General features: G+C 41.7%; 1 protein-coding gene across 2 annotated transcripts in view; it reads left to right on the top strand.

Moving 5' to 3' along the window:
- Window positions 1-14,344, top strand: part of LOC140481941 (islet cell autoantigen 1-like protein) — a 108,547-nt gene that overhangs the window by 60,821 nt on the left and 33,382 nt on the right. For both annotated transcript variants that reach the window (XM_072578678.1, XM_072578679.1), the window contains exons 7-8: window positions 7,543-7,668; window positions 10,391-10,489. In XM_072578678.1, coding sequence (XP_072434779.1) covers window positions 7,543-7,668; window positions 10,391-10,489 — 225 coding nt within the window. The remainder of the gene's footprint in view (window positions 1-7,542; window positions 7,669-10,390; window positions 10,490-14,344) is intronic.

Genomic DNA, 14,344 nt, shown 5'->3' with positions numbered 1-14,344 from the left:
AGTGCATGTGCTGGAAATTCTGAGAAGTGTCAAGATAGATAAGTCCCCAGGGCCAGACGAAACACATCCAAGGTTACTACAGGAAGCGAGGAATGAGATTGTCACGCCTCTGGCAATGATCTTTTCATCCTCACTCTCCACGGGTGCAGTACTGGCGAATGTTGTTCCGCTGTTCAAGAAAGGGAATAGGGGAATCCCTGGGAATTACAGACCAATCAGTCTTATGTCTGTGGTAGGCAAAGTACTGGAAAGGATCTGAGAGATAGGATTTATTACTATTTGGAAAAACATTGTTTGATTAAAGGTAGTCAGCATGGCTTTGTGAGGAGTAGGTCATGCCTCACAAGCCTTATTGAGTTCTTTGAGGATGTGACAAGACAAGTTGATGAAGGTCGAATAATGGATGTGGTGTATATGGATTTCAGTAAGGCATTTGATAAGGTTCCCCAAGGTAAGCTCATTCAGAAAGTTAGCAGGTATGGGATACAGGGAAATGTGGCTGTCTGGATGAAAGAAGACAGCGAATGGTAGTGGATGGAAAGTATTCCACTTGGAGGTCAGTGACCAGTCATGTCTCACAGGGATTTGTTATTGCATCTCTGGACTTCGTAATTTTTTATGAATGACTTGGATGAGGAAGCAGAAGGATGGATTAGTAAAAAAAAGATAAAAGCAAATTACTGCGGATGCTGGAATCTGAAACCAAAAGAGAAAATGCTGGAAAATCTCAGCAGGTTTGGCAGCATCTGTAAGGAGAGAAAAGAGCTGATTTTTCGAGTCTAACTGACCCTTTGACTCGAAACGTCAGCTTTTTTCTCTCCTTACAGATGCTGCCAGACCTGCTGAGATTTTCCAGCATTTCCTCTCTTGGTGATGGATTAGTAAGTTTGCTGATGACACAAAGGTCGGTGGTGTTGTAGATAGTGTCGAGGGCTTTTGCAGGCTACAACAAGGCATTGACAGGATGCAGAGCTGGGCTGAGAAGTGGCAGATAGAGTTCAGTCTGGATAAATGCGAAGTAATTCATTTTTGAAGGTTGAATTTGATGCTGAATACAGGGGTAAATACAGAATTCTTGGCAGTGTGGAGGAACAGTGGGATCTTGGGTTCACATACATAGATCCCTCACAGTTACCACCCAAGTGTATGGTGTTTCATTATCAGGGATAAGTTTAAGAGCAGCGAGGTTTTGCTGCATCTGGTTAGACCACATTGGAATATTGTACCTAGTTCTGGTTGTCTTATTATGGGAAGGATGTAGATGCTATAGAAAAGATGCAGAGGAGATTTACCAGAATGCTGCCTAGATTGGAGGGCTCCTCTTATGAAGAGGGATTGAGTGAGCTAGGGCTTTTCACGCTGGAAAGAAGAAGGAAGAGAGGTGACTTGATTGGGGTGTACAAGATAATGAGAGGCATAGATAGAGTAAATAGCCAGAGACATTTCCCCAGGGCAGAAATGGCTGTTGTGAAGGGGTGATAATCTTAAAGTGATTGGAGGAAGGTATAGGGGAGATGTTAGAGGTAGGCTCTTTATCCAGAGAGTGGTGGGTGTGGGGAATGCCTTGCCAGTGGTGGGAGGAGAGTCAGAGACATTAGGGACATTTAAGCAACTGCTGGACAAGCACATGAACGGCAGTAAATTGAGGGGTGTGTAGTTTAGGTTGATCTTAGGTTAAGATAAATGCTTGGCACAACATCATGGGCTGAAGGGCCTGGACTGTTCTATGTCCACTGCTCTGCCCTCAATCCTCTGTTACTTCGAAAACACTCAGTCAAATTAGTGAGACACGATTTACCACACACAAAGCCATGCTGTCTATCTCTAATCAGTCCTTGCCTTTCCAAAAACATGTAAATTCTGACCCTCCAAATCCCCTGCAACAACTTGCCCACCTCTGATGTCTGGCTCACCTTTCTATAGCTCCCAGGCTTTTCCTTACCATCTTTCTTAAATAGTGGCACCACGTTAGCCAACCTCCAGTGTTCCAGCACCTGACCTGTGGTTATCGATGATGCAAATATTTCAGTAAGGGACCTAGCAATGACTTCCCTAGCTTTCCACAGAGTTCTAGGATACACCTGGGGATTTATCCACATTTATGTGTTTTAAGACGTCCAGCGCCATACTTCTATTATAGATATTTTTCAAAATGTTACTGTTTATTTCCCAGCAATTTCGAGCTTCCATATCCTTCTCCACAGTAAACACTGGTGCAAAATGCTTGTTTAGTATCTCTCCCAAATCCTGTGGTTCCACATATAGGTTCCACATATAGGTGGCCTTGCTGATCCTTAAGGGGCCCTATTCATTCCTTAGTTACTCTTTTGCCCTTAATGTATTTGTAGAATCCCTTTGGATTCCTCTTAATGCTATTTGCCAAAGCTATCTCATGCCCCTTTTTTGCCCTCCTGATTTCCCTCTTAAGTAAATTTAAGGTGAAGGGTAAGTGTAAGAAGATCTAAGAAAACATTTTTCACCCAGAATGTAGCAAAAATCTGGAACACACTGCCAGAGAAGGTGGAGGAGGCAGGTACTCTCTCAACATTTAAGAATCATCTGAATGAGCACTTAAAATGCCAGAGCATGCTAAATGGGATTAGTCTGGTTTGGTGTTTGTTGGTCAGCACAGATATGGTGGGATGAAAGGTTTGTTTTTATGCTGTATGACTCTATGACTCTACGAAAACATAAAGAGGACCAGTATTCTACCTATTGTTAAGTTCTTAGATAGATTTAGGAGAGGGATCTGCTTACTGAAGAGAAATGCCAGAAAAAAAAAGCATGTGGTTATGATTCTCAGACAGGGTCATGAGAGATCATGAATGTTCTGCCAGTTGCTGGGGTGTTGATGCGCTTAGTTGTTCCAGTGAAAAGAATCTGGTTCTAGGTGTGACTGCACTTACCAGTCTAGCAGGTATTACTTGAGAACTGCCTGCAGAAATCTCTTAGTCCCTCTGGGCCTTGGCGCTACCCCAATACTTGGTTAGTACATAATGTAGTCTGAATTATCTGTGCTATAGGACAAAATCTAACCTGAGGTTTTGATATCTGTTGGAGTATCTTTAATCATTTACAAACTCTCATTGAGTTTTCATTCACTGAGAGTCTTCCTGAATTGCCTGATTGTTCCAGTCCGTCAGCCAGTTTGAAAAGCAGTTTGGAAATCTTGAGATGTTTAACATGGCATTTGGCATGGTCCTGCTAACTTGCGGGACAACGGTCAGTGATGAAAAATAAATGTGGAATTAGTTTATCTGGCTACTAGACACAGCAAAGTATGCACTCAGTACCAAATTCCCTCAGAGATGCTTGTAACTGCCATTAACTTTGTGGTAATCAATATAGCCAAAATGCTGAAGGCTTTTCTGTGCACATTGTTTGAAATGTTTTGGTAATGTCTGAAGATAACTATGAATCACATCACAGAGAGCCAAGGAGGCTTCATCCTTGAGTGTATTCAACACAGAAATAAGTCAATTTCCAGATGCTGAAGGTATCAAGGGGTATGTGGATAGCATGAGTGAGTGGTGTTGAGGTAGACGATAATCAGTGAGTGGGATGGTGGACCAGGCTAAAGGGACTGAATGGTGTACTCCTGCTCCCAGATTCTGAGGATGAAACTTTATAATATGCTTTACTGTATACACTGCATGTTTCTTATCCACCATTCCCTGTTTTCACACAACTCCTGAATTTTATAGTTTTTTTTATATAGTTGCAGTATACAACACAATTGTAAACCTTGATCATCCACACTCTCCACAATTCTACTCTCCCAAAGTAGAAAAACAATAAAGCAATAAATAGGTGACACCAGGAGCACAGCAATATTACTGGGGTTGGCCAGATATTGATTCATGTTGATTCTCTAGGTGTGTCTGTCACTTAATTAGAAGTACCCTCACCTTGGAGACTGAAGGTCTTAGGTTCCAGCTGATCTACTTGATACCATGGTTCTGATTGTTGGATCTTGCTCGGGTATGGAATTAACTGCTGCAACTCCTACATTAAAACTTTTACCACACCTCAAAAGTATTTCATTGTCTACAAATGATGTGGAGCAGCTGATGTTGGACTGGGGTGGACAAAGTTAAAAATCACACAACACGAGGTTTCAGTCCAACCTCGTTTATTGTATTTGGAAGTACTTGCTTTCGGAGCGCTGCTCCTTCACCAGGTAGCAGATGAAGGAGCAGCGCTCCGAAAGCTAGTGCTTCCAAATAAACCTGTTGGACTATAACCTGGTATTGTATGGTTCTTTTAACATTGTATGCAAAGTCACAAAAGTCTGAAAGCAGTGAAATAAGTGTGTGTCCCTCTGTCATTGTGACAGAGGCTACGTGCTCGGTTAAAGCAGGAGACAATCAACCCCAGGCCACACTTATTTATTACTGGTAGAGTACCTATTGAAAGACCTGAAAGCACATTCTTCACCTGCCCCCGGCCACCAGGAGATCAGTGAGGGTTAAAATATAAAAGAATTTTAAAATCTAATTTGTTTTATGTGGAGTCAATGTAAAATTCGAAGTGAGAATCAAACTCGCTTCTGAAGGCTGTGTTATGTTCAGGAACAAACAAGAAAAAAATCCTCACAGAGTGAAATATTGTGGGGTGATGGAAACTTGAAGGAAAACACAGACAGCGCTGGAAATACTTAGCATCTGTGGAGAGAGAGAGAGAGGGAGAAAACCAAGTTTGTGTTTCAGATTGTTTACCTTCTGCTGGAATTCAGTTCTCATCTGTGGAGATTTTGTGAGCTAGTGATATATCAAGTTACCTTTTGCCCCAGCACCTGTCTCCATCCCTTGGGTAGTCTGCTAGCCACAGATTATGTTTCTTGTTGGTTTTCCACCAAATAAATTTGGGTCATTCTATTGAAACACTAAACATGGCTTTGGCTCTGACATCCTGCTTCCAGCCCTCCTTTGAGGCTTGTCATTTTTCTTTTTAAAGGAGGAAAATCATTAACAGACTATGATGTTTCAGCACATGGTGAAAGTTGCACAGCATATGTCTTTAAGTGATTTCACTCAGGGGAAGAGAACACTCTGTTTTAATTACTCTTTGGATGCAGTGCATCTCTTTGAAGTTACATTTCACATCATTGGCTCTAAAAAATAATTTAGTGGAGTCTTTGGAAGTGTAGATTTACTTGGTCCAGGTTTCACAGTTCAGCCAAGGGTGCATAAATTCACATCTGATCCAGGCGTTAAAAATTCTCTTTCATTGAACTGATCTCAGTCAGAGCTCAACCACTAGCCCCCATCGTGTGATATAAGAATATATGGAATGTGAACAGGAGTAGGCCACGAGATCCCTTGAGCTTGCTTTGCCATTCGCTATGATCATGTTGATCTGATCTTGATGTAAATTCCACCTTCCTGTTTGTTCACATAGCTCTCAACTACCCTGCAGTCTTAAAAATAAACATGCATGTTGAGTCCACTCAATAACTCCAGCTCCACTCCTTTCTGGGGTGGAAAAGAAGATTTGTAACCCTCTCAGAAGAAACTCCACCTATTTTCAAGTTTAAAAGGGCAAACCTCTATTCTGATCCTACACCACCTGCATCTAGAATCCTGTCTACCGGAGAAATAATCTACTTTGTCGCGCTCTCTCAGATCTTATTCCAGTAAGATCACTTCTTACTCTTCTGGACTCCCGTGAGTAAAGGCCCAACCTGCTCAACCTTGAATCAGCCAAGTGAACCTTCATTGAGCTGCCTCCGATACAACCCTTATTAAGTAAGAAGACCAAACTGTGCACAGGACTCTGGTGTCGTCTCAGCAATGCCCTGTGCAGTTGTATCAAGGTAAGTATGTACCTGTCAGGCAGGGAGGAAGTGATCAAGTGAGGGAGCCATGATTTACTACAGAAGTTGAATCTCTTGTCAAGAGGAAGAAGGAGGCTTATGTTAGGGTGAGATGTGAAGGCTCAGTTAGGGTGCTTGAGAGTTACAAGTTAGCCAGAAAAGACCTAAAGAGAGAGCTAAGAAGAGCCGGAAGGGGACATGAGATGTCGTTGGCAGATAGGATCAAGGAAAACCCCAAAGCTTTCTATAGGTATGTCAAGAATAAAAGATTAGGGTCAATCAAGGATAGTAGTGGGATGTTATGTGTGGAATCTGAGGAGATAGAAGAAGCACTAAATGAATATTTTTCAGCTATATTCGCACTGGAAAAAGACAATGTTGTCGAGGAGAATACTGAGATACAGGCCACTAGACTAGACGGGATTGAAGTTCACAAGGAGGAGGTGTTAGCAATTCTGGAAATTGTGAAAATAGACAAGACCCCTAGCTGGATGGGATTTATCCTAGGATTCTCTGGGAAGTCAGGGAGGAGATTGCAGAGCCTTTGGCTTTGATCTTTATGTTGGTCATTGTCTACTCAATTGCCAGAAGACTGGAGGATAGCAAATGTTGTCCCCTTGTTCAAGAAGGGGAGTAGAGACAATCCTGGTAATCACAGACCAGTGAGTCTTACTTCAGTTGTGGGTAAAGTATTGGAAATGGTTATAAGTGATAAGATTTATAATCATCGAGAGAGGAATAAGTTGATTCGGGATAGTCAACACGGTTTGTGAAGGGTAGGTTGTGCCTCTCAAACCTTACTGAGTTCTTTGAGAAGGTGACCAAAAAGGTGGATGAGGATATAGCGGTTGATGTGGTGTATATGGATTTCAGTAAGGCATTTGATAAGGTTCCCCACAGTAGGCTATTGCACAAGATATGGAGGCATGGGATTGAGGGTGATTTAGTGGTTTGGATCAGAAATTGGCTAGCTGAAAGAAGATAGAGGGTGGTGGTTGATGGGAACTGTTTGCCGTGGAGTTTAGTCACTAGTGGTGTATCGCAAAGATCTGTTTTGGGTCCACTGCTGTTTGTCATTTTCATAGGATAGGCAGCATCCGAGGAGCAGGAAAATCGACGTTTCAGTCAAAAGACCTTCATTGTTTTGAGTGGCCAGTGGCCATTTAGCAGTTACTGCATTTGAAATATTAACAATGTTTTTCTTCTCAACAGACGCTGCGAGACCTGCTGAGTTTCTCCAGCACTTGCTGCTTTTATTTCAGGTTTCCACCCCTCGCAGTTCTTACTGTTTATACCCATGATATGAAACCCATTGCCTCCATACAGGTGATAGGGTCAGGGAGATGGAAATACTGCTCCCGATGGCTGTCTGTGATCCTTGGTGGGAAGATCAGGTGTATCTGTGTGAATGCCAGGTGAGCACAGGATTGAGCTAAGCGGTGATTCTGTCTGTGGTTGAATAGGCTGCTTACTAGTCTCTGACTGGACTTGCACTTGCACAGGACAGCTGCTTTGATGAAGCTGTGGATGTCCGTTGAACTGTCCCCTCCATCATCAGTCCAGCCTTTGAGAGAAGGAAGGAATAATTGACACAGGCTAAACATAAGGGCTTGACCTTGTGAAAAAAGTATCAATTGTGTTTTAAGAAGAAAAATCGAGTTAACTTTGTTTCTTTTAAATACACAGACCTTGGTTGACCAATGTTACTGTTTTGTGTTTTAATGCAGGTCCAGGCACAAGTGCGGAACGCCAAAGTTCAGTTTGACAAGTTAAAGAATGATGTGTGTCAGAAAGTAGACTTACTTGGAGCGAGCCGTTGCAATCTTCTTTCCCAGTCACTTGTTGCTTACCAGGTACTAATGCCTTGGAACGGAACACATCACACAACACGGTGCCATTAAGTAGCAGCAATATGTCACTTTCAAATCTTGGGGCTGGGAGCATTATACAAGGAGACAGTGATTTTCCATTACCATTTCTTGGCTGTTTGTCAGTTTTAAGGACAGCATCACTCTCTTTAAATAAGTAGTATCATTTGGCATGGTGCACAGTTGGAGCTTACCTAATAAGAATTCCAGATACCTGCTGTAGAGGTTTCTGTTTTGAAGGGGAAGTATCATAACCCCTAAAACAGTTCAGTAGCTCCCCAAAACTTCGAGCTGACTGATTGCCCAGTCATTTTATTATTCTTTGAATATTTGTGTCAAAAGCAAAGTTGACATTTATTCTCTCTCTCTCTTTCTCTCTTTTTCTCTCTCTTCCCCCCACCTCCCCGCTGCCCCCCTCCACCGACCCCCCCCAAAAATTGCAACAATGGAGCAGAACAACTTGCCAGGTCATATAATGGAACAGTTACCTAAAACATTCTTTATGCATAAAGTGCAGCAGGTTACCAATAGAAAATGCTGTGTCTGTTAAGGACCCGAAGGGCAGTTCTTTATATGTAAAAGTAGAGGGTATGGCCAACATATTAAATAAGTACCTTCCCTTCACAAAAGAAGTGAATGATGTGATGGTAACACAACAAAAAGGGAAAAACTATGGATAGGAGAGTAATAGGGTGTATGAAAGTGGATTAGCATGACCAAACGGTGTCAAGCTACCTGGCCCAGATAGAATGTATCCTGATTTGCTGGAAGAAACAAAGGTAAAAATTGCAGAGGTGCTGGTCACGGTCTTTCAGCTCTGATTGGTGCTGGTGGATGAGAGGTTTGCAAACGTTCCCACCACTGTTCAACAACAGGGCGAAGGATGAAACACAGAACAAGAGACCAGCTTCCCTGTTATGGTTAGCAAAGGAAAAATAAAATTCCCTTTGGAAAGACCTGGATTTAAGAAGGGGACTCGAGGGATTTGCTAAAGTTAAATCATGTCTGACCAACTTGATTGATTTGTATGATGACATACCAGAGAAGGTTAATCAAGGTAGAGCAGTAGTCAGTATTGTACACATGGATGTTTGGAATGCATTCAGCAAAGTGCCATCCGAAAGAAGATGGAAGCCCATGGCAGGTCACAGTGTTGGCTTTGTGATTGGAGACACTGGGTAGTAGTGATGGATGCTCTTCAGATTGGAGTGGTTTTCCCCATGGATGAGTTGCTCTTTTTATACCAGAAAAAAACTTTTATAAATGATCTTGACTCAGATGAACGAAACGATACTTGTAAAGTTTGTAGGTAATATGCAACTCAGTGACGTAATAGATAATGAGGATAGTTGTAGACTCTAGGAAGAAGAAGTGGGCAGATAGAATTCATTCAGAGAAATGGAATGTGACATATTTCTGAGACCTTGGTCCTTGCATGCAAATTCCCAAAAGGCAGCATGGCAAGTTGATGTGGTTACAAATATGGACTTAGGAGTCGAGGCACAGAATATAAAAATGAAAGAAATCATGCTAAACTGTATAAATCACTGGTTAGGCCTCAGCTGGCAAATTGAAGACAATCCTGAGCATGACATATGACCTAATGGAGGTTTTCAAAATGTTAAGAGGTTTTGATGAGGTGAGTAGAGAAAAACTATCCCCTCAAGAAGTGTCTCAATATCCAAAGTTTATACATGTAAAATCATTGGAAGGGGTGATTACGAGAACTTATTCCTTTTTGCTCAGAGTTCATGGAACACTTTACCAACAGCACTGGTCAAAGATGATTCCATCAATAATTTCACAAGGCAGATGGTCAGATATGATGAAGAGCTTACACTGTTACAGAGAGAAAACTGGAATGTGGAACAGGCAGGATCACAAGCCAGCACAGAAATGATGACTGAATGGCCTCCTTCTGTGCTTTAACTTTCCATGATTCTGTATTGGTCAGATTGGATATGGATAGTAGGTTTCCTTTCCACTTTCCTTTCCAAAAGCACTTTATTGAAACTTTTTGTTTTCAGGATTTGTCTTTTATCAAACTGAATTCAAGTATAAAACATCCAGAATATTGGAAGTGGAACTCATCTTCTCTGGATTAATAGTCCAGTAGCATCATTACTATTATCATATCCCCATCTCCTCTTGCATATGATGTAAGACATTAAGTATAAAGTCAGCCTTTTTCTTTATTTCATTCCATTAGCATATTTCTATCTGCAAAGTTTGGAGTCACAACCTATTAAGTGCGCTCTGTCACAACAGTTGTTCAAATATGTTTTGCTATTTATTAATTTTTGTTCCAAAAGTTAAAAATATTTTCTCCTCCTCCCTCCTTCCCTGGGTGATGCGCCATTCCTGCTTGAGTAGGTGGGAAATCAGTCTGCTTGTCAACGCCACTATTGATAATTCTGCTCGTAAGTACATGAGAATGGACTGAGGCATTTCTCTCATTTTCTCTTCCCCCACCCCCCCCAGCTTCATCTGCCCTGTCTATTATCGTCCATTCAAAAACATAGCATCTCTTCCAGTGTGTTCCTGATAGCATGTCTGAGATTAGGAAGTTGCCCAGTCAGACTCGCTGCTGTGCCCTGCCACTCCATGCACTGCCATTAAGTCGTCTCTCTGTCTTAATTCCATTTACTCTCCTTCCCTGTTTTCTTCTGTATACCTAGAAGTTATGTGTTTGCTTTTCTTCCACTAGAATACTCTGCTGCACTTCTGGGAGAGGACTGCTCGTGCAATGGCACAGATTCATGAGAGTTTCAAGGGCCATCAGCCGTACAAATTTACTGCTTTGAAGGTAAGACCAAAGCAAAAGCATGAAGTAATAAGTAGCCCTTCAGTCTATTGAGTCTGTTGATTCCAAATAAAAATCATCTGTTTCATCTCCTGACAAATGCTCCCACAGATTTTTTTATCTGACTCCTCTAAACAACATGATGAATGGCTGAGGATCCTGGGATTATATTTGTTAGTGTTCAGAAGGTTGAGGGAGATCTAATCGAAACTTATAAGATAATGCATGGCTTTGAAAGGGTGAACACTGGGAAGTTGTTTCCGTCAAGCGGGGAGATTGGGAGCGCAGCGGAGGCCGGGATGTTGGGTGTCTTCAAGGCAGGGATTGTTAAGTTCTTGATCTCGCAAGGAATTAAGGGCTACGGGGGAGAGTGCGGGTAATTAGAGTTGAAATGCCCATCAGCCATGATTGAATGGCGGAGTGGACTCGACAAGTTGAATGGCTGCCTTCCACTCCTATGTTTTATGGTCTTAACAAAACTTTAGACCAATGCTTTAGAGTTGAGATGATGCTAATGCTGGCAGATGGCGAGTGGTCTTTCTGCTCCGTGTAGATGCCTATCCTCCTGTCCAATCCTTTCACAAGGCCTCCAAGGCAGCATCAGAAACCCTAGATGTCTTCTCACTGCTTCATCAGAGTTACTTATGATCTGACATGTACTGCCTGAAAGGGGAGTGGAAGCAGACTCAACAATATCTTGCACAATTTTACCAGAACATGAAAAAATCTTGGGTTGTTTGGAAACTGTCGGGGAGTGGGACGAATTAGATCTCCCCTCAAGCCTGCTCTGCTCTGTAGTAAGATTTGGTTACTTCACATTTCCATCTACCCTCACTTACCAAGAATCTGTCTACCTCTACCTTAAAAATATTCAAAGACTCTACTTACACCATTTTTTACTTTGAAGAAATGTTCCAAAGATTCGTGGCCTTCTCTGAGAAAAGGTATTCTCATGTCATACCTTTGGCATCAAAAAGGGCAAGCTGCACAAATGTTGTATATTGTCTGATTGCGGGTACCATTGGTTTTCTGGACATAGTTCTTTAGAGTACATTAAGTATTGGGTTTTCTGAGTGTAGCTTGCATCCTTAATCTCTGAACAAATGGAATTGTTATGGTATAGAAAGAGGTCACTTGACCCATCATGTCTGAATTGGCTCTCTGAGCAGTTTAACTTAGTGCCAGTCTTCTGTCTTTTCCTTGTAAATCTGCACATTTTCTATTCAAATAATCGTCTAATGTCTCAATTGAACCTGCCTCCACCACACTTCCAAACAGTGCATTTCTTCCCGAACTACTCACTAAGTAGAAAGCTGTTTCTTACCTTGCTCTTGCTTCTTTTGCAAAATACTTTAAAACTGTGCCTTGTAGTTCTCGATCCTCTTATGAATAGGGCCAATTTCTTTCTGTCTAATTTGTCCACACCCTCATGATTTTGAAAACTTCTTTCAAATCTCCTTTTTGCTCTCTCTGATCTTTGCTCATAATTGAAGTCTTTAATCCCTGGAACCATTTTCATAAACCTCTTTGCAATTTCTCTGATGCATTCGCATCCTTCCAAAGTGTGGTTCTTAGCCCAGAACTGTACACATTACTCCACCTGAAGTCTAACCTTTGTAAGTATAACCTATATAGGTTCATCATATCCTCCCTGTCTTTATACTCAATGCCTTTATTGTGCCACTACTAATGACTTGTCCACAGACACACCCTTTAGAATAGTACCCATTACACTGTCTCCTTTGTGCTAAAGCGTATCACTTACGCTTTCCTGCGTTGAACTTCATCAGCCATTTCTCCGCACAGTCCACCAACTGTCAATATCCTTTTAGAAGTCTACAATGACATTCTCACAGTTTGCAACTCTTGCACACCAAAATCTAGATCATTAATCTATATTGGGGAATGCAAGGGCCCCAAGACTGATCCTTGTTGAACTCTGCTACAAGCCTTACTTCAACCTGAAAAATATCCATTAACTATTACTTTCTGTTTCCTGTCATTCAGCCAATTTTGTATCCATTTGGTGGTGACCGTTTTAGAGAGTCAGAGATCTACAGCACACAAAAAGGCCCATTGTCTGTGCCAGTCAAAACAACCACTTAACAATTCTAATTCTATTTTCCAGCACTAGGTCCATAGCCTTGAATGCCTTGGTATTGTAAGTACTCATCCAAATATTCCTTAAATATTATGAGGATTTCAGCTTCTACCACCCTTACAGACAGTGAGTTACAGATTCCCACTGCCCTCTGGGTGAAAATGTTTTTCCTAACATTTCCTGTAAAACTTCTGCCCCTTACCTTAAATCTTTGTCCCCCGGTAATTGATCTGTTCATCAAGGGGAACAGTCTTTTTCTGTCTAACCTATCTATACCCTTCATAATTTTATACATCTCAATCATGTCCCCTCTCAGTCTTCCCTGCTCTAGGGAAACAATCCCAGACTGTCCAATCTCTCTTGCTAATTGAAAACGTTCAGTCTAGGCAATATCCTCTGCGCCTCTCCAGTGAATCACATACCTCCTATTATGTGGATTCCAGAACTGTGCACAATACTCTATTTGAGGTCTAACTAACATTTCATACAGTCCCAGCATAACCTACCTGCTCTTAAACTCTATAACCTGTGTCCTTACTCTCAGGACTGTTTAATGACAATGTATCAAACTTAACAAACTCCTGTTGACTCTTTCAAATCAACCCACACATTCCTGGTGACTATTAATTATCTCAAATAATAGTTTCTACACGTTTCCCCACTATATCGTAGTTAAACTGACCAGTCGGTAATTGCTGGGTCTATCTTTACACCTCTTTTTAACATACGTATAATTGTTTGCAATTCTCCAAACTCCCATCACTACCCCCTGAATCTAGAGAAGATTGAAAGACTATTGTCAGTAGCACTGCAATTTCTACTGTCGCTTCAACCAATATCTTTAGCTGCATCTCATCTGGCTCCAGTGTCTTACTGCCTTTAAGTACTGACAGTCTATTCAATAACTCTTTCTTACACATTTGAAAGCTTTCTAGAGACCGAGTTTCCTCCTCCTTCACTGTGGCCTTGTAGCTATAGACAGATGCAAAGTATTCATCATCACCTTAGCCACGCCCCTTGCCTCTAAGCATCAAGCCCCTTTTTAATATTGATGTATTGACAGAAGACTTTAGGATATCCCTTTATGGTAGTTGTCAGTCTATTCTCATAGTCCCTCTCTGCTTCTCGTATTTGGTTTTTCACTGCCTTCTGAACCTTCTATATTCAGTCTGGTTCTCAGTTGTAATCACTACCTGATATCAATCATGAACACTTCTATTTTACTTAACTTAATTTCCATCTCCACTGTTATCCAGGGAGGTCTGAATTTGTTTGCCCTACCTTTCCCCTTTGAGGGGATATGTTTTTACTGTGCCTAAATCGCCACCTCTTTGAAGACGGGCAAATACTCTTTGATTATGTTCAGTAGAATTCCTACAGCAGTATGTGCCCAGTGCAACGAGAAAGGAGACACTGCGAGACATGGTTCTTAGAAATGAAGTGTACCTAGGGACAGTAGGGCAATGTTTGGGGGGCAGTTGATCAGAACAAGGACAAAGAACAAAGAAAATTACAGCATAAAAACAGGCCCTTCAGCCTTCCAAGCCTGCGCCGATCCAGATCCCCTGTCTAAATCTGTTGCCTATGTTCCAAGGATCCGTATCCCTTTGTTCCCCGCCCATTCATGTATCTGTCTAGATACATCTTAAATGATGCTATCATGCCCGCCTCTACCACATTCCCTGGCAACATGTTCCAGGTACCCACCGGCCTCTGTGTTAAGAACTTTCCACATATATCTCCCCTAAACTTTTCCC

Source organism: Chiloscyllium punctatum, chromosome 10, assembly GCF_047496795.1.
Source record: "Chiloscyllium punctatum isolate Juve2018m chromosome 10, sChiPun1.3, whole genome shotgun sequence".
NCBI classification, from domain to species: domain Eukaryota; kingdom Metazoa; phylum Chordata; class Chondrichthyes; order Orectolobiformes; family Hemiscylliidae; genus Chiloscyllium; species Chiloscyllium punctatum.
Note: the sequence above shows the minus strand (reverse complement) of the source record. Positions and strands in the feature narration are given on the sequence as shown.